Consider the following 19,880-nt stretch of genomic DNA (forward strand, 5'->3'; position numbering starts at 1 on the left):
GCTGCGCCCCGCGGTCCAGCAGCCTGCGAGCTCCCGGCGGGGTCCCGGGCCGGGGCCGGGCAGCCCCGCCGCCGCTCCGGGGTGACTGCCCGGTATCGCCGCGCCGGGCGTTCCGGTCTCTTCTCCTGCAGCCCGCGGTGCGGGCTCCCAGCTCCGGCTCTGGTGCCGCCTTCGCGTGGCAGCGGCGCCATCCGTGCCCGGGTAGGGACGCGGCCGAGCATCGAGCGGACCAGCGCCGGGCTGCGAGGTGAGGCCGGGGAGGAGCGGGGAAGAGGCGAGGCGCGGGTCGGGGAGGGAGACCTCACCTTGGAGAGGAATGCGCTGAGGGAATGCGCTGTCCTTTCATCGCTCTCTGCGAGAGCGCGTCCGGGGTCCTTTGGGGTTTTTTTGGTTTGGTTTTGCCTCTTTGTGTCCTCAGCTGTGATTCTGCATGAAGCTGTAGGCACCCCTGTCGCAGCCCACCGAGACCCTTCCCAAACTTCATGCTGTCTTTCTGTGGAGGCGCAAATTGCAAGTGACATGCTTGATGCAGAGCTAATCAAAATATTGGCATTCAGCAAAGTTCATGTGCACCTTTTAATTTACCTCTGACAGCCTTTTTGGACCGCTGTGTACACATGGTGCAGCTGAATGCTGTGCTCTGTCGGTGTACGTACATCACAGGCTTGCTGATGCTCTTTCCCCATAATTTCTGGAGTCCTTATGGCAGATGAAGTCCTCTTGATGTCCAAGAGCAATAGTAAATTAAAACATGACCTAGGAGGAAGACCTAGGACTTTCTTTGCTCTTGTACGCTCTGATTCCTTGCTGTAATTTTACATCCATCAAATTACAGCTGTAGCATCAGCACAGCTCTACCTACAGTAGTGGCTTTACTGAGTCTTGGACTAGCTCTAATGTGTAAAATATGTTTATCGAGTCCGCTCTGGAGCTTCCTGACCCAGGAGACGTTGCTTTTGCTGCTTTTTGTTCCCTGAGACAAAAAGGGGTCTTTTGCTTTGCCCGCACGATGTGTGCTGTGATGTGAGCCACAAGGATGCTGGCTGTTAGGGCAGCTCTTGGTGCTGGAGCTGTGAATGAAGCGTTGGCTCTCAGCAGCTGACTGGGAGCTGTGCTTGAAGGACAGAATGGGAGCTACACCGTGGAAGTCACTGCACGGTGGATGGTGCCAGGCTGATGTGTCTGCGTGAAGTCCCTCAGAAGTGGTAACGGCGAAGCCATCCTGGTCGACCCGGGGGCCTTCCCTGCAGAGGTTTCCCTGGAGCTGCTCCAGCAGGGTGAGTCCAGATCGAGGTGTACTGGGAGTGAGGGGTTGGCCAACCTCTCCTGTCACCTGGGTGTGCTTGTGCGTACACCCGCAGCTTGGTCACCCCTGTGGCTGTGGGGGTTTCCAAACCGTGGACTTCTGCAGCCTGCAAAAAGGGACTGGGTGGAGTATCTTTGTTAGGCACTGAACGGCTTTGCTCTGAGAGTCTGTATTTGACATGAGAAACTTCACCTTTTGAGGGTGCGGGAGCACATTTGATGCATTGTTGGCTTTTTAGGAATTCTCCAGAATGTTTGGCTTCGATCTTACAAACGTTAAAAGAAAAGGACATGATAAAAAGTCTTTAAAGCTCTGTGTATATATCTGATGCCTGCATCTGATGCTGTCATGCGTTAATTTTTTATCCTTTTCAACCAAAGATATAAGTTTGTCTAATGTTTATAGTCAAGAGGAAATGGACTTCAATTCTTTCTCCCTTCTCCTTATGAAAAATATAGGACCTTTTTAACAGCTTTGATGTAGATAGAGTTCGCTAGATAGTTTTCCAGATAAATTCCCTTCTGTTGCAGCTTTGATTTGAAATACACAGGAGCTAGTTCTTCAACAAACAGTCCTGCAAAGCAATACACACCAATTTTCCCTAGTAATCAAACTGATATTTTTAGCTGTAGACTGCAAGTTGCTGTTGAGTTTCCACTACCCTTCAGAGACACTTGTAAACAGGAGCTTTGGTAAAAGAAGTTTTGCACAATAGTGAATTGAACCAGCTGAGCTGAAGGGATTGAGAGTGGCTAATTGCCCTCCTCATGCAGAATGACAGGCACTGGGGTGCACTTTCCCTTGTCTCTGTGCTACCTCCTGTCTGTTTTAAGCAGCTTCGCGCGCAGGGACTTATTGTTCATGATAAATTCCATCCCAGCAAGAGTAGGAAGGGAGGTGCTGAGAAACTGCTCCCGTCCTCCTGTCAAGATCACCCTTTATATTTTAAACACTCGCCATCTCTTAGATAAGTAATGGGAACTGAAGGTCTCCTTCAGAAATCAGAAAAGAGACCTGAACAGAGATGACTATTGATTTTTTTTATTATTATTATTTTTCTTTTTTAGTTCCCCCCCGCCCCATAGTTAGTTGTGAAAGTGGTTGGAGACTCTGGAAGCTGCGCAGGGTGAGCTGAGCATCTTTCAGCAATGGGTGTTGGGGCAAGAGCAGTCTGCCTGGAAAACTCCCTTTATTGCGACTCAGCGTGGCCACAGCCTACCTGGCTGCTCACAAGTCCCATCGATAATCTCTGTACAAACTGGGATGTTGCCTGCTCCCCGGGGCTTGTAGTACTGGCTGATATAAGTGCGTTGGAAAATGCAGCCTTTCAGACTGAATTTGCCCCTCCTGCTAAGTGGCGAATGCAGGCTATGGCATTAGCAGCTGGCAGGCAGGCAGTAATTCTAGTTAGAGAAATATTGCCATAGGATGGACAGAAGTGATGGAAAACCGAAAGGCTCCCAAATTGTATTGGGACCTCTGATTTCCTTTAAATGTCTTTTAACCCTTTGTCCGTTGATTAGTTTCTCCGAGGCTGGAGGATGACTCTCCAGAGTTTCCAGCACTGAAAATCTGCCATGAGGATGAAATCTGTGCCGCTCAGACAGGGCAAATGTGAGGACTCTGCACCGTCTGAAGTGCCTCAGATCTAGGAACCTACTGGGGAGAAAAGTGAACCAAGTTTGAGCTTGACCCCTTGCCTGTTATCTGCAGGTGCTGGTTGCATTTCATGCTTGTTTCTTTTTAAGTTAGTCCCAGCTCTGGGCACACTGTGAGAATGAAATTGCTTCAGGTGTCATTTTATAGCACAGGAGGGATGTCCAGTCCCTCCCGTCCCCCTGAAAGCCTGTGCTAACATGCTGTTTTCTAAAGCCTCCATTAAAACACAGTTTGACATTGTTGTGTGTGAGGGAAGAGGTGTGGAGCCTGCCTGCCGTACTGGGTGGACAGGGCTCTGACTCCAGCAAGCTGCCGTGGTCTGGCACCTCTGCTCGTGAGCCTTACGGAGGACACGGTGCTTTGCTGCTCTTCGTGCTCCCATTCTGGCAAATTCTTTTTTTGCTGTCTGTTGGCTGAATGTGCTCGGCACAGAAACAACTCCTCTGCATGGCAGCGGTATCTTGTGGCGGGAGGAAACTCCTGTTCGACGGGATGCCTGATGGCTTGGGAGTGCTGTTCCCAAAGGGCTGGGTGCCTCCCAGACCCGCAGTGCCGGTGCCCCAGACCCGTCAGGAAGAGCTTTCTTCCTTGCGGCCAGGTGGAGGAAAGACAGATGGTTTTGTGATCACTAGCAACAAAGAGTAGGCGGGTTTCATTTCCATGCTTCAGAGGTGTGAAAGGGAGTCAGTTACCACCAGGTATGCACTAGGCAGGTAGGTTTCCCTCAGCGATGCGATAGCTGTGTTGCCCATGGGATCAGGGAGTGTCCATGGGTCTGTCCTGCTCTGGGAGGTGTTGCGCCTCAGTGCATTCCTGTGGTGACTCGGGCATTGCCAGTGGACTTGCTGCCCACACCTCCGGACTGGCCCAACGTTGCCGCCTGCCACACTGGCAACCCCACAGAGCCCCTTTCCCTGGGCTGGGTACCAGCAGGAGGAAAGAAGGGCTCAGGCAGTGCTGCTGCCCAATGCCTCAGCAAGGCCAGGGTGCTACAGCATCAGTGCTGGCAGGCCTGAGGCTTTGCCCTGTACCTAAGTGGGGTTTTTGTTTTGTTTCCAAAAATAATGGGGAGGAAGCTACTCTGTGCATGGCAGCCTGGGCTCAGTTCCTTGCTTTTGGTTCACACTCCCTTTATGCTGGGAGGCTCTGTCAGCCTTCTGTGTCTGTGGCCTCTAAGTGCAGGCAGGCAGAGCAGTGATGTGACCTGAGGCCATTTATCTGCATGGTGCATCTTTTGCTGATGCAGAACCCGGTGCAGAGTAGAGCTGCCTGTTTCTGGTACAGGCATCTGTGCCAGCGGCCCAAGGGGGAGGCCCAGGCCTGGCACTGTGCCTTGCACATGATCATTGCCATCTTGGAACGCTGCTGGAGAGGACTTTTCTGTCCTTTGTGGCCCAGGAAGATGCACTGCTGCTGAGAGCTGCAGTATCTACCACAGCCTGCAATGTTGCATAGATCAGTGCCCACAGGTTCAGCAGTGCCACTTTGTCCCCCTCCATGCTGCAGCTCACAACAGGGGAGTTGCACAGCTGCCAGTCCTTTGCCGGGGCTTCTGTCTCTTAGGCAGATGTGCTTTCAAGACAAGAATAACATTGTAAGTTGAAAATCCCCCTCCGCCTCCCTCTTTGCCTGTGCTCAGCAAACAGTCTGCCTTGGTATGGCCTGTGTGGGAACCTACAGGCTGTGGTAACAGATCCTTCTTTAGGGGAGCTACTGAGGAATGTTGATGAGATTAGAGAGCTGAAAGAGGCCGAGTTTAGTGATGGCATCTCCATGGATGCTGAGGCTGTCTGTGCCTGGATTCCCAGCATGCGGCTCCAGGATTACCATGGCTGCCTCTTCCAAAGTGCAAAAGCAAGTTCTGTCTTGGGAAGAGTTCAATGCCGCTTGTACTCTGAGGCAGAGAAAAACCGTGGAGCTGCCCTTTCCATACCAAAATAGCTCCTCTCATGCTCCCTGTTGAGGCTGGGAGCCTGAAACCAGCATACTTGTGTTCTGCCTCTGCGCAAATACAAAGTTAAGCCTAAAAATATGTGCAGCTGGGTCACATTCTCAGGCACGTCAGTAACCAGTCGGACAGAACTTTAAAGAGTTGCAGCAGAAACAGCAGCAGAAATGCTTATGCTAGAGTAGGTGGAGGATGGACATCCCATGCCATGCCATGCCAGTCCCTGTGAGAATTGTCTCACTGGGCTGGGCATGGTGTGGGGATGCTGCGATGCTGTGTGACTCAGGGATGGAGGTTGATTCTCTTGCACTTCCCCGCAGCATGGGCAGCATGTCCTGTGGCAGCATCTGTCCTTTCACCCCTACAGACCTGGGAGGCTTAGCCTCTGTGGGGTTGTGGGGTGTCCTGGCAGTCACGGGGGGTGCTGAGTAGGAATGGTGCCATTAGCAACAACCAGCTGACCCTGTTGGCTGCTGCGACCTTGCAGGCAAGGAAGGGCTTTCTGTGGGGTGGGTTTGTTCCCAGCTCTGATGCAGACCCCTTTCCCACAGCACGGAGGTGATTCGCTCTCTCCTGTGGGCAAGGACAGCACCACTGTGCACCCCCTGTTTCTTCTTCAGTCTGGCTGCTCTGTGGCACCCGTGGCACCTCCCGATGCTGCTTTAATGCCGATGTAATGCATGTTTAGGGCAAGCAGAAGCTCCTTATTGAGGCGGTCACATAAACAGACCTGCAGAAACTCCCTGGAGCAGGGCAGTCACACCCCGTCCTCTGCCTGTGATGGCTTGCCTTTCTAATAGCCCTCACCGAGCGTGGTGCCAAGGATGCCCCTTTTGCCCCACCAAACAGTGCTAGTGTGCTTTGAGACAGCTGATGTGGGACAACAGGAGGCTTTGTGGGAGGGAGAGCTCTGAAGGAGCCGGTTGTCACGCACCCTGGGTCCCATGCGTGCAGTGAGGACATGGATGCAGCTTTCTTTTTCCCCAGATTCTGAAGATAAAATCTCCACTCGATTAAACTTCACAAGTGTACAGGCCCAGCCTTCCCTGTGGGGAGAAACCTTATCTGGTAGCCAGGCAGTCAGGGAGGGATCTGCTGCTTATGCACAGCAAACCTGAAATGTGTAACATTGCGTAAAGATAATTGTGTTCGTTCAGCCCTCGGACATGTTCCCCAAAGCCAGAGCATGCACTGGCTGTGCTGTGGGAACCTGTTGCCACTCCTAGTCCTTGTTGTATGCCATAGAAAGGATGACAGGCAGGTTGTGGCAATGCCAACTCCCCTTGTGACACGGCAAGAGTGCCAGGAAGGGACTTCTGGCTCCCATTTGTCTCCCTTGTCAGCTGCCACAGGCGTGATTTCCAGCATGCTTGTGAGAAGCCTGGACGAGCTACTCGGGCTGCGTCTGCAGCCTCAGCCCTCCTACCCCAGACACTCAGTGATGCTCCCCCCGAGATGCCAGCAGGGACTTCTGCAAGAAGCTTCCAGAGCTGCCTCCCGATTGCCAGAGTGATGTTTGCATCTGAGCAAGCTCCTCTGAACCTCTGTGAGCTGCATGTGTGAGACAGGGCACAGGATCCAGGTAAGGCAGAAGCACCTTGTGCCTGCTTGAGCTGGGGGTTCCTCTGCTGGTAAATCCAGCAGAACAGCCTCCTCCTGAGTGACAGGTTTCCAGTAATAAAGATCTGGAGAGGGGCCCAGAAATGCCACCTCAGCCTGTGCAAATACCATTCCCTTCATCCTGATCATGTCGGTCCTGAAGGTATGCCAGCTGGGCTGTTCAGTAATTTACTCATTTTTGTACGTGTATCGTAAGAATTAGGAGCAGAGGTTAATTGTCCAAGCTGAGTAGCTGTTGTTTCTGTCATGCGCTTTCCAGACGATTGCTTGTTCCATGTCACGGAACAGTTTCCTCCTTTCCTACGCTTTGGGGGTTTGCAGTGGTGTTGCACAAGCAAGAGAAATGTCATGGTCCAGCCACAAGAGAAGCTTGTAAAAGTCCTGGGGCTGGTGGCTGTACCTCATTCAGTGTCCCTTGGAGGGCTGGACTAGGGGTAGTTGCAGTTGTGACCTGCAGTTCCCTCTGCTGCTTTCTGTCTCCCTCCAGCTTTGGTGGGATGCTTCATCTCTCCTTGTTTTGCCCACTTTCTCTCTGGCAGGCAGAGCTTTGTGTCATTTCAAGACAACTCTCTGCCCCTGACCTTGCTGCCCGTCAAGGTGAGGGAGGTGGGGCCCTTCCCATCCTGAGGCTCTGTACCCTTACTTCTGAAGAACAAATTGTGACCTTTGCTTGGGTAAAACCTTTCTGAGGCCTTGCCTGGAAGGATGGCGGGATCTCCTTTCGTGGCAAAGCCTGCCATTGGAGGGATTTCTGTGAGAAGTCGTAGGGGATGTACTGGTAAAAGCTCTGCCCCTTGGGCTGTGATGGGGATGGCCACTCGGAGAGAAACCGCAGCCAGCTTTGCCTGGCTGTGGTGTTGCTGCGGGCAGAGCCACTGCACAGGCACCTTGGTGCTGGCAGGGGGAGCAGTACATGTTTATCAGCTTGGCATTTCGCATGCAGACAGACAGGTCTTTGCTGCGGAGTGCAACTTGGCATGATGGCGGCTCTGTTTGACTCTATTTCACCAGTCTGCTTTGCTCTTAGTGCCACTCACTTTAATGTCTAATGTCACTAATTGCTGCTTCTTTTGTAATTGTGACCCCAGAGTTGTCAGGTCTGGGCTTCAGATCGTGGTACTGCCAGACCCCGTTGTTACCAGTATCTCTGAGTCTGTCACCAGTGCTTTAATTCCTGTCTCTGCCACTTGTCACTCTTCTGGGCTGGACTCTAATGAGCACTGTATTAGTGTCAGAAACATGTTTTTTGTATCAGTGGGATCTGCATTGTCCTGCCCTTCCAGACAGTAATCAGCCAGGCAGGGTCAGGGATCCTTAACCTGTCTTTGAGCTCTGGCTGAGCAGGGACCTGCAGGGTGCTCAGGAATATTGCTGCAGTTTATCAATCTTCAAACAAAAAAATCCTCTGATTTTCTTTCAGGAGAGAGGGTCTGATTTCACACTGGGAAGATGAAGTTAGTCTCTGAACTCCTGATGGTTCAGATCATTGTCTCCCTGACGTGCAGCTTTTGCAGTCTGGGAGGCTGCAGTGGCTCATTTCCTGGTCTTCTGTTTATAAAGCCCATCAACACTAATGATACAGGGAATGAGGAGGGCATTTGCATATTCTGGTCTGTTGTATGCCAGGCACACTGTGCTGCTCTTCAAACATTGCCTTCTGCCTTCATAAAGGCAGCTAAAATCTTCAGGGCAGGGACCTGCGTCTGCAGAGTTTACCATGCTTGTGGTTCCTCCTGAGTGAGAGATCATCTCTGAGAAGCCCTTTGTTGTGGAGATGACTGTTCCAGGGCTCTGGGAGGCCCGTCTCCCTGGCTCCTGCCTTGCAGGAGATATCTTGGGGGACCTTGCAAGCAAGGATGCACCTGCAGAAACCCCAGGGAGACTGCTGCTGGAGCCATGTCGTGGGCCATGCAGGAGGTGGATGGAGGCGGCTGTGGGCACGGCAGCTGCCAGTGAACACGAGCGACATGTCAGCATGGGTGGCTTCATCCTCGCAAACAGAGATCTGAGCCCGTTGTGTGCACAGTCAGGGAGCTCCTGTGCCGGGTCCAGGACCTGCCTGGTCCCACAGGTGCTGGCTGGGCCGTTGTATGGTCAAGCTAAGAGTTGAGTAAGAGGAGCACAGAAGACAAATTTCCTTCCTAGTCTGTCTCCAGTAGGATAAAGGGACTGGGCATGACCTTTGGGGCTGTTTAACTGCTGCTCTCCAGTATTCCCCGAGGCTGAATTCCTCTTCACCCGCCACCGTAAACTCTGCCATTGTTTCTCTGGGCCGATTTCCCCTTTTCTAGCAGTGGGAAATATTTCAGGGTGACTCCGTGCCCTCTTGTTGCATCTGCAGAGGAAGTGGCAGCTCTGGAGCGTCCTGCATGTCCCAGAAAACCAGCCGAGATTTTTGCGGGCTCACCATGGGGACTGGCCTCGCCTCTCTGTACTGGGGTGTCTGGGAGAGCTGCCACTTCTGGCCTTTCATTCACGGCCAGGTTTTCAACCCAGCATTTTTATGCTTTCCCCTTGGTGGGCCCTGGGAGGAGACAATAGCCGGGCTGGTCCAGGGGATGCGTGCCTTTCTCATGCAAATGGCTGCCTGCACGGGGAGAGCCCCTTCAAAGCCTCAGCCCGGAGCTCAGCCTCGCCGGCGGAGCTGGGTGAGGGGCCGGAGGAGGGGTGGGGGGCACCCAGCCGGCCCGGCTGTTGCAGTCCCCTTGCCCAGCAGCAGCTCTCTGCACCGCTGCAGTCCGACCCAGGAGCAGCTGGGTGGGTTGTTCCCGCCCGGCACGGCTGTGAATGGTGCAGAGATTTCGTGTTTGGTCTGAAAGGTGTGGTATAAATAAAATATATTATTATTAACACCTTCATCATCATCTGCCCTGGCAGAAGAACGACTAACCATGAAAGCCGTTGCATTCACTGGCACCTCATGTAATATTAACCGGGTCACGTGGGGAAGGCATGCAGTGATTGAATGTGAGCATCCTGCTCCCACGCCAGACCTCTGCTGCAGCTGCGCGGAGGAATCCCTGCCCGGCCTGGGGAGGTGAGAAGGGGGCTCAGAGCCATGCCTCTGCATGCAGTGCCTTTGCCTCTAGTAAGCAGTCACTCAGATAAATTGCTCTGCAACAAAAAGCCACTTGGATCTGTGAATGCAGCTCCAGAAAGCCCTGCTTAACCTCAGGAAACGCAGAGCATGTGTGCTGGTACACAGCAGCCCCGAAGGGTTTGAGCCCCCATCTTGGGAACTGCTGGAGGGCCACGCAGCTGGTGAAGCTCAGTGAAGGGGGATTTGGACCTGTGGGAGCAGAGGGGATAGTCTCCTCGTGTCTGATGCTGGCTGAGAGGTGGTACAAGCTTCTTGCCATGCATGGGGAGAGGATGCTGAGACAGCTGCACCTTGGTCCTGCTTTGACAGCTTTGTTCTGTGGACAACAGCTTGGCTGAACTGGCGGTGGGATTTGTCTAGCGAAGAAGACATCCTCTGTAGTCTCTGAAGGCTGCTGCTTGTCTGGCACTGCTGTACGGGGAGGTAACCTGAAGCTCTTTGGGCTTATGGATGCAGCACTCCAGAAAGCTGGGATGAATTTCTGCTTCATTCTGTGAAGGATGTTCTTGGCTGTCCCTGCAGAAAGCAGCATGCGCTGCAGCGTTGCTGGCTCTATGGGGAGAGTTTACAGTAAGCCCTCTGAGACAAGTGCTGAAAAAATTTAGGTCTTGGCAGTGCTCATCTCTGTTTCAAGCCAGAGCTGGCTGGGGTTGCAGGAGCCCCTTGCAGAGCAGATCGTGGCTCTGCATGCATATTTTCTTTCCTGGTTTGTAATGTGCTATTGTTGGATGGAGGGTGCCCATGTGAGGATGCTCATTATCTCTCAGAACAGCTAATAAGGAACAAATGAAGATTAACACTATGTTGGTATAGATGAAACAGCATATTTCAGTCCCCTGCCCGAGAGTGGCATCTCTGAGTCACAGTGCCAGGCATTTTGAGGGGCTGCTAGCTGATAAGAAAGAGGAGCTACTCATCGCTGTATCCACCCCTGCATTTCAGGCAACCGTATGGCTTTTATTTTTAAGCTGGTTTTTGGCTAGCTCCAATTTTCTCTCTTTAGTCATGAACAGATGCACGTAGGTCCTGTTTCTTGCAAACCTGGGTGCCAAGTGGGAGAATGACTCATGCAGTGAAGGAAGGCTGAATCTGCAGACACACAAGCCTTGGGTGCATATGTGTGTGTGTGTGTGTGTGTGTGTTCGGAAGTGCCAGACTGTGGGTCTCTGGGGTGTCTTGCTGGAGTATCTGAAAGGTGTCGAGTGCTCAGAATTGATAAAACTGAAGACCTGGAGTTGAGGGAACTGAGGCTTCTGTGTTTTGGTTGGTTTTTTTTAATTGTCATACTCAATGACAAAGTAATAGATGCAAAAACTAGAAGAATAATCACCCAAACAGAATTTCCTGATTCAGTAGAGACATCTCCAAAGAAACCTGGAGATTAGCTGAGTTTGGAGCACAGCAGCTCTCCTGCCCTGCTGGGCAGTGCTGACCATTGGTCTCCATTTGTCTCCTGGGGTAGGGCAGAGGCTTCTGCAGCTGAGGCTGTGAGCACTGGCTGTTACCCACTGCCAGAGCAGCTGGTGAGCGGAAGTACCAGTGAAGGTGCCAGGGGCTGCTCCTGCGCTTTGGAGTTGGAGCAGAAAGTTAATGAATACGAAAGCAATTTTGATCTCATTAAGAAAATGAGGTTCTTGACTTAGCGCATCCCTTCTCTCAGCTCCTCCCGCCAGCACAAGGGTCTTTCCTCCTGTGGTCCCAGGTGGTGAGACTACGATTCCTGGCACTGGGGTGGGGATGGTGGTGGTTCTGCAGGATATCCAAGGGGCCATGCTCCACTGCGCACTGCCGCTGCAGGCTCTCGCTGAGGATCTGGCTGGCTGCTGAGAGGAGCAGCAGGTTGCTATGATACAGTTTGCTGTGGCAATGTCTGTGATGAATGGAGCCAAAACCACCTCTACAAAAGGAGCATTCCTGGGCTGGGAGGGGGCAGATTTATCTGCAGTGTTTATGTAAAGCTGAGGACCGGCAGGGAGAGGATGTGTGTGGGAACGCTTTCCTCCAGCATGTGCTGGGGGCCCCTGTCTGGAGGCAGATACCCTTATGTGCATGAGGGAGAGGACACGGCTTGGATAAAGGACCCAGCAAATCCAAGCATGCAGACCAGTGCTGGAGCTCACATCCCATCCAGTACACCCACACCAGGCACGAGGCTGAAAATTCAGTTCAAAGGGGAGCTCAGCGCTACTAAGCTCAGTGCCGCCTTCGAATGCGGCCTCATCCTCAGCGGGAACTGGGTCACCTTGCTGTGCTGCAGGAGCATGGGAGGGAGCAGTTCACTGGTGCCAGCTCTGCCAGTCATGAACTGAAGCAGCTTGAGCCTGAAGTGAGGTCAGAAATCTCTACGCCTGGGATGCAGGGCTGCCCTGGCTCACTGTACCTCCCTGTGCACCAGCCTGCATCCCCTGTCCCCAGAGCTGGCCAAGGCACCACAGGGACTGGCTCCTTTCCATGCAGGGAACATGACTTTACCTCTAGGAAGAGGGCTGGGCTCTGCAGAGATCAGGGTCTGTTTCTGCTGTGCTGGATCCCAACTGCTTCTCTTCCTGGTGACTTTGCAGGGACAGAGACCCAGGCTGCGGCTTCTCTCACTGATGGGAGCAGGGGTGCAGGTGCCTTTGCTCCTGCGGGCTGGCAGTAGCGTGGCTGTCTGTAGAAGCTGGAGATATCTGTAGCGGATTTTGCTGAGAATCCAAATGCACATCGAATCCCAGGGTGCCTGCCTGGGAGACTCCGTGAGAGCAGCGGGGGCTGCGCAGGCACGGCTGGGGCTGCGCTGGTTGGAGCGTGCCCTGAGCTCTGTGCTGTGGAGGTCCCAGTGGGGGCTACCACTGGTATCTCGCTGTGAGCTGGCGTCAAGGGGAGAGTGGGTGGCCAGTCTCCGGAGCCGGGCAGGGTTTGGGAAGTCAACACATCTCAGCCCTCAGCCTGCCCTGTATGGGCTCTGGGTGAAGGAAGGAGCAGTCACAGCCAGGTCTGCTCTCCTGGCTGAGCCTTGCAGAGGGATCTGGGGTGTTGGCAAAACACCTGGCCTGCAGAGCTGTGCTGGAGGGGCCATACCCGCTCTGCGCTGTACATCAGTTGTGAGCCCCCGTGCAGACAAGAGCCAGTGTCAGAGCCCTGAGGAGAATCAGCCTATTCTCCTCTCATGCTTATCCCAGGCAGATTCCCATCCTCCCGGAAACATAAGCCACCATCATCCATAATTCATCAGGTGCTGAACTTCATCAAGGAGCCACCTGACACCCGGGCTGGGTGCTCCACCCTCCTCCCAGGGTGGGAAAGTGCCGGGTCCGGGAGTCCCGAGGGGCCACGGCAGGAAGCGCGTCCGGTTTCTTCGGCCTCAGGGTGGGCGATCCTTCTTTCGGAGGAGGCAGATTCAACAAGGACTCTGGTGTCTCCGCTTCCCCGTTTCATAAATAAACATCTGCTTCTCATGCCTCCAGGAAGTTTCAGCCATTGTAAAGCCAAATATAAAACCCAAACAGGGTTTTTAAGTAGCAATGAGCTGATTGCTCCATTACTGTTTACTGAGGTATCTACGATCACACACCGAACGCACTTAAAAACATTGTGGGACAATAACTTTAATGCCTGAAATTTGCATCGAAGGTGTGTGCATGTGCATGCGTGTGCGTGCGTGGCAGAAGCTGTGCAGGATTCAGGCTGGGCTCTCTGCCTGCTCACTGAGAAATCCTGCAGAATACAGACTCATCCCCTCCAATTTATGGCTTGTTCACCAAATCCTGTCACATCTTTTATGTACCAAAAAGAATCTGTCTGACTTTTTCCAGTACAAATCCAGAGCAAAAGGCAATTCTTTTTTTTGCCTGTCTTAAATTCTCACAAGCTGTGTGAGCCACCTCTCCTATATAAAGATAGCAAGAGAGGATAAAAAAACAGCAGCAGCATTCCCTGTCTTCTCTCAGCCACACCTTTCCACCGTTAGTGGTACGGCAACTGCATGACAAGTAATAGGATACATACGCAAGTGGTGCAAAGAGGCATGTGCTGCTCTACAGTATCACAGCCCTTCCAAGCTCCCTTTTCTGCAGCGAGCCAGCATGCCCTGGCAGCACAGCTCCACCGCCTCTTACATGCCAGATGCTTACTAGGGAGGGAGAGGGATGCAAAAGTTGCATTTATTTCCACTCTGCAAAGGGATACATGTAAGAGCACATGGACAAAAACCTCTGACTTCCACGCCTAAACGAAGGGACCAAATCCTCTGCAAACCAAACTCTGCTGAACCTAATGGTGTCTGGTCACTGGTCAAAAGCTTGGGTCAACATCCTTTGTCTCTGACAGAGCAGTTTGCATCATGTGGCAAGGTCTCAATTTCTTATTGGAATTAAAGATCTCTTTGCCTGGCAGAGAGGGCTGGGGGTCCTAGTCTGCCTGTTTGAGTAATAAGCAGTCAGTGGGATGAGACTTCCTGCTCACCAGTCTCCTCCTGCTCCTCTCTGCAGGCTCAGCGTATTATGATAACGTCCGTCCCTTGGCCTACCCGGACTCGGACGCTGTGCTCATCTGCTTTGACATCAGCCGCCCGGAGACCCTGGACAGTGTGCTCAAGAAGGTGAGTGCCCGGTGTGCCTTCTGGCTGGCAAGATGGGTCCTCTGCAGCAGCACGTGGAGCCGCCCTGGGGTCTCTGCTCCTTGGGCTAAAAGCTCTGGCCCTGTGGCCAAGCCTTGGCTGGAGTCTGTGTGCTCAGATGAGAATGGTGACTGCTGCTGATCCCTACATGGTCTGTGCAGAAAGCAAGATATTTCCATTTGAAAGGAGCCCAATGAATGGTGTAGCCCGTGGTAGCTTGCAGCATGTGTGTGGGGGTCTGTGTGTATGCACACATACAAATGTGGGGACAGAGAGAAATGTAGGGCATTTGTTCTGTTTTTCATGAAGACCTTGGAAAGTGTTGTGCGTCTCGTTAGCGTAACCACCAGGGAGTGTGCTGTGGATTGCTTGCAGCAGTTGAGAAGTGGCCCCTGGTGCCTGTTTCCATGCAAGTAGAGAGCTCAGTTTTTTGGCTGTCCCCTCAGTTCAGCATCTGCACAGTAAGAAAGACAGCAATCAGTTCCCTATAGCTTGACAACAAGAATAATGAGCTGTTGCACTGAATTTCAAGCCTCTGAATGAATAAAATGAGATGGCACAATGCCACTGGACTGGATAGCATGCAGGGCCCTGAACACCGTCTGCCCTGGCAGAGCTGACTGGCCATGCTCTGCGTTAGCAGCCAAGAGTTTTCTACCTGTGGGTTAGCGCCTTTCAGCTAAACAGATATTTCCAGCTGGCAGGTCTGGCAGGTCCCAGAGAGCCCCACAGGGCTGGGGATCTGCTGTGGAGCACCGCTGGCTGGTGTCCCAGCAGGTCCCTGCCTGCCACGCTCTGGGCTAGTAGGTGGCACCCAGGGAGAGGTCCCCATGCAAGGCTTTCCTCTGAGATGGCATCAAGTCCAGCAACTAAGGATGCTGCTCAGGGGAGAGGGTAAATTGCCTCCTAGCCACTTGCATCCCTTGGTCCTGGCCATACCCTGCTTCCTTCCATGAAATTCAGGCAGCTGTGTTTTCAGTGAGCTCTCACCGCTGTGCAGCAAAGCTGCAGAGAGCTCACTGGCGGCTGCATCCTGTCCCAGAGGCGAGTCTTGGCTGGCGTCTCATTTGTGAAGCTCTCTGAGACACCGAGGCGTGAAAAGCACTACAGAATAGTGATTCCTGTAGCTGTTCTCCCCAGTGAGCCCCAGGCTGCAGGGGCTGGACTGGCCACTGTCTGAACAAGTCACATTGTACTGACTGCCCTCTTGGCCTCTCCACATTTTGCCAAATGTTGTGCTGAAGCAAGTGCCTCTTACTCAGCTGCTGGGAGGGCTGAGAAGTGGGTCTGTGTCTCAGAAGTGTCCTGGTGAGGGGACAAAGACCCTTCACATAACTCGGTCAATGGCTCAGTGTTCGTTTCTAAAGCAGGTCCCGGGTACCAAGCGTGCTGGGTGGAGGGAGGCGTGTTTCATGTGGACTGAAAGAATTCACTGCTCAGCTTGGGAGTCAGCAGAATAATAATGCAAGCAAATCACTTATACCTTAATAAGATGCAAACCCATCAATAATTAGCTGGGGTTGGGATTTATTTATGTCTCTCTGCACACTCTTCATGTGAATCCATACTGCTCAGTGCGCGGTCTTCCCTGTGCAGCCTCACAGATGCTTTGAGTACTGTTAAGCAATGTCTTTTTGATATGGTGACTTAAAATAAACCCTAAATCACAGGGGATTTCTTAAGTGCCTCTGAGTACATGCCTTGTTTCCTTTGGTGCAGGCTTGCAGCCTATGGAGGTGAGGAAAATTCCTAAGACACCATGAAGTTGAAATGGGTTTCAGCTTTTGATATCAGGCAAATAAGGAAACTAACACTCCCTATTCAAGCCTCAGGCAAAAATGCTAATTCAGCAGAGGAAATCTTTATTATTGCTGCCCTTCTGATGCCTGGGCTGCTGGTACAGCATGTACAGTTGAAGGGAAGGAGCCATCTGAGAGAATGCAAACAAGCAGCTCTTCATTTCATACAAAGCAGGTTTTAGTGGGGTGGTGCCTTCATTCTGACAAGTCTTGATAGCGCAGCAAATCTTAGGCTCTTTAAGGTGTCAGTCATGTAAGAAGAGGGTTGCACCTCTGTCCATAGATCAGGGAGCCTTATGTCATTACAGCCAGCCATGACCTCTGCTTGGTAAGAAGAGACCTATAGCTCAATCCCTTCGGGGATTTTCATCCTTCAGGTAAATTAGGGTGCTTGAATTCCAGCTCCAAAAGAACTGCATCATCTTCCTCTTGTGGCTATGCTAGCCCTTGATGCTGTGTGGCTGTGACACCAGAAATCTCCCAGATGCTGTGCAGCCCGGCGTGCTGCCCAGCTGCTGGGGATGTGTGTGAGTCCTGGTGGACAAATGTCCCTGGCGGCAGGGAAGGGGAGTTCATGGTGAAGATACTTGAGCCCATCTCCTGGTGGAAAATAAGATTTTTCCATATTTTGCAGTTGCTTTGGTCTGATATTGGTTGAATGAAACTTGGGTCATTCTTGGCACTTCCTTTCCCCACCAGGTTATAAACACTGGGTTGTGGGCTTGGCTTTCTTTCCCCTTCTAATTGCCTAGGATATATGCTTAACCATCAGTTAGCATAGCAGGAAATTGCTAATTCCAAGTGACATCTTTAGCCAGGGGTAATCTCTATTTATCATCTGCCAGCTACTTCAGAAACACTAGATAAGTAACCAAGGTGTTGACACACTGATGGGGCTGTACAAATTTCCCCTGGGTGAGGTCACAGGTGATTGTTTTATTTACTGCTGTGGACACTTAGCTGCACACTGGGCATTCATTTTTGGAGTTCTGAAAGGGATCGTTAGTGCCAAGGAAGTGGATGTTTGCCCTGGCCTTCTTCCATTGCTTCAATTCTTTATTTCCCTGGCTGTAGCTACACTCTGAATGTCTTAATGTCTTTAACATGTGGCTCCCAATAATAAACAAATAATGAGTGTGTTGTGAAAAGACCTCCCCGCCAACCGTGGTTCAAAAGGTCCAGCAAGGTTGACCTTTGGAGTCTCAGATCTATGCACCAGACTGTGTGGTCATTATTTTTCCACATTCATACTCACGAGTGGTCTCCCGTGACCTAGCACAGGGAACTGCAGCTTAGATTTAATGGGTTTGCAGGGCATATCTGGAACAAGCGAGCGTAAAGTTATCCGAGAGGCACTCTGACCATTCCCGTCCTTGCCTCTGGCAGTCATTAAAGTGCCCTGATGAGGCTAATCAGTCTCTGAACAGCTGTGACCCCCGTTTGGAAAAGCCACACACACCAGAGTGCATGATCTTGGCCTCTGAAGTCTGCTTTCCAAACCCAATCCCATCAGAGCCTCATGTTACATTCCGAACACCAAAAGCTTGCTGTCCCTGTGTTTCCCGTCTTCAGCACAGTCTCCAGAGCCACTCCTGGCCTGCGTCCTCACTGAGAGCCCCCGTCGATCATGTTGACCACCATTGCCTGTGCCCCTTCCCCTCTTCCTGAAATCTGGGGCATGCAGTCTGCAGTGGGGCCAAAACCAGCCTCAGTGCTGGTGCCAGGCACCACAGGTCTGAGGCAAGAGACCTAAAAGCAGCATTGCAGTGGCTACCAGTAGCAGTCCTGCTGCCCTGACTGGTCCAGTTCTGGGTCCTGTACAGAGATGAGCCATGCCGGGATGGCTTGGCAGCGTGTGATGATGGTCAGGAGGTGCTGGGACCCCGGGCTGCCACAGTCATCATTCCTCTGTGGGAGAGGGAAGTGCCATTTGCTGGTGGGATCAGGAGAAGCTACAGACCAGACTCATGGGCTCTGCTGTGGCGATGAGGCACGGAGGATTTTGGCTGGATGATGCTGTCTGGTAGGAACTGATGGCATGAGTCTCCTGGCCTGTCCTTCCCTCCAGGGCTGGGGAATCTTGGACGGGGCTCTTGGCCTGGTTGGAGAGGGGCTGGGAGCAACAAGCTGAGACCCTGTGATTTCCTTTGTTGTTCCAACCTTGACCCTTTCGCAGACTGCCCGCTGTCAAAATTAACTGACGTGGAGGTGCCATCGGGCCTCTTGCAGTGTCTTGTACACCAGCAGCCCCTGACCATCTTCTCCTTCTTGTCTCCTCTGCAGTGGCAAGGGGAAACTCAGGAGTTCTGCCCCAACGCGAAGATTGTGCTGGTTGGCTGCAAGCTGGACATGCGGACAGACTTAAACACGCTCCGGGAGCTTTCCAAGCAGCGCCTTATCCCTGTGACGCACGAGCAGGTGTGTTTCAGCAACTGTCCCCATAGGGCTCAGGGAGGTGAGGCGGGCACTTTTCTGCAGGACCTACTAGTACAAGGAAGCTCAGCAGCAGATGACCCACTGTGCCCAGGTCTTGGTCTGAAGCTGGTTTGATCTTGGCTCATGGACTCTGAGCTGCTCCTGCTTACAGCACTCTTTTTCCCCAGCTTTGGCAGACCTTAACTTATTCCCGATGCTCTGTTGAACAGCCTCCTGGTTAGTAGCTGAAAAGTCTTTCCTCAAAGGTGGCGGACATGCCTGATTTGACAAGTTGGACTGGCTGAAGGGGAATGTTGTGCTTCTGCATCTCCTAGTTCAGTGCAGCTTCTGCTCCGAGTGACTCTTCTGGTCAGGTTCTGTGTTGGGACAACACTGCTGGGGGGGGGGCAAGCCACAGCTTGGGGGTCTGAGGGTCTGCTGCCAGGCTGCTGCGGCCACCAGTGGACACAGCAGTGTCTCCAGGCTGGCCCAAAGACCCAGACTCTGTGGTGCAGTGCAGGGGTGGCTGCGCTCTGGGTTGCTCTGTGCCTTGCTCCGTATTGTGCAGAGCAGGTCCCAGATGACTGTCCTGGTGAGAGGAGTTGTCCAGGCCCTCAGCTGCAGGGGTGGCACCGTGTTAGTGAGAAGGTGCAAGTGATTCAGGGTCCGGTGCCCGGTAGCACTGTCTGCTTGGGAGGCCATGCTCATGTGTGGTGCTCTCACAGATACTTGCACTTTATTTACTTAGAACTGATGAGTAAACACTGTGAGAGAGCCACTCTTGGCTGTGCCACGGTGCTCTGACAGGGCTGCCAGCACAGACAGGGCTGACGGTTATGTGAAAGGATGCTCCCTGCAGAGCGCTGGTGTTTTAACCTTCTTCCCTCTTCCTCCCACTCTCTCTGGACTGCAGGGCAGTGCGCTGGCACGGCAGATTGGCGCAGTGGCCTATGCAGAGTGCTCCTCCAAGGTCTCGGAGAACAGTGTACGGGATGTGTTTCATGTGACCACACTTGCCTCCGTCAACAGGGTGCACAAGAACTTGAAGCGCAGCAACTCCAAACGGGGACTGAAGCGGGCATCACAGATGCCTGGCAGGACGGACTTACTGAATGACACAGAGATCAGGAAAGACCGAGCCAAGAGCTGCTCCATCATGTGAAAAACAGGCTGTAAATAATGTGTGTGTGTTGTCCATTTTGTACAGTAACTGGCTGAGACAAGGGCATGGTGCTGGCTGCAGGAGCCAGCCCTCCTTTCCAAAGCCTTTCGCTCAGTCTTTAGGGCTGAGCAAAGGTCCCAGCTGCAAACTGGGGTGTCGAGTCGCCCCCCACCGTGGAGACTTCTGGGTTGGCTGCTGCTGTGCGGATTGCTTGGGGTGAAGGAACCACTTGGCAGAGGAGTATTCAGGTGCTGGAAGGTCTGTGACTGGGTGA

At 52.7% G+C, this 19,880-nt stretch overlaps 1 protein-coding gene across 1 annotated transcript in view; it reads left to right on the top strand.

The window, feature by feature from the left end:
* The window catches only part of RND2 (Rho family GTPase 2), a 20,569-nt gene extending 963 nt beyond the window's left edge, over positions 1-19,606 (top strand). Inside the window, exons 2-5 of the mRNA XM_010585751.1 lie at positions 132-247; positions 14,080-14,212; positions 18,313-18,447; positions 19,358-19,606. Coding sequence (XP_010584053.1) covers positions 132-247; positions 14,080-14,212; positions 18,313-18,447; positions 19,358-19,606 — 633 coding nt within the window. The remainder of the gene's footprint in view (positions 1-131; positions 248-14,079; positions 14,213-18,312; positions 18,448-19,357) is intronic.
* The last annotated feature ends 274 nt before the right edge of the window (positions 19,607-19,880 follow it).

Source organism: Haliaeetus leucocephalus, unplaced genomic scaffold (genome assembly GCF_000737465.1).
Source record: "Haliaeetus leucocephalus isolate CR32 unplaced genomic scaffold, Haliaeetus_leucocephalus-4.0 Scaffold110, whole genome shotgun sequence".
Taxonomy (NCBI): Eukaryota; Metazoa; Chordata; class Aves; order Accipitriformes; family Accipitridae; genus Haliaeetus; species Haliaeetus leucocephalus.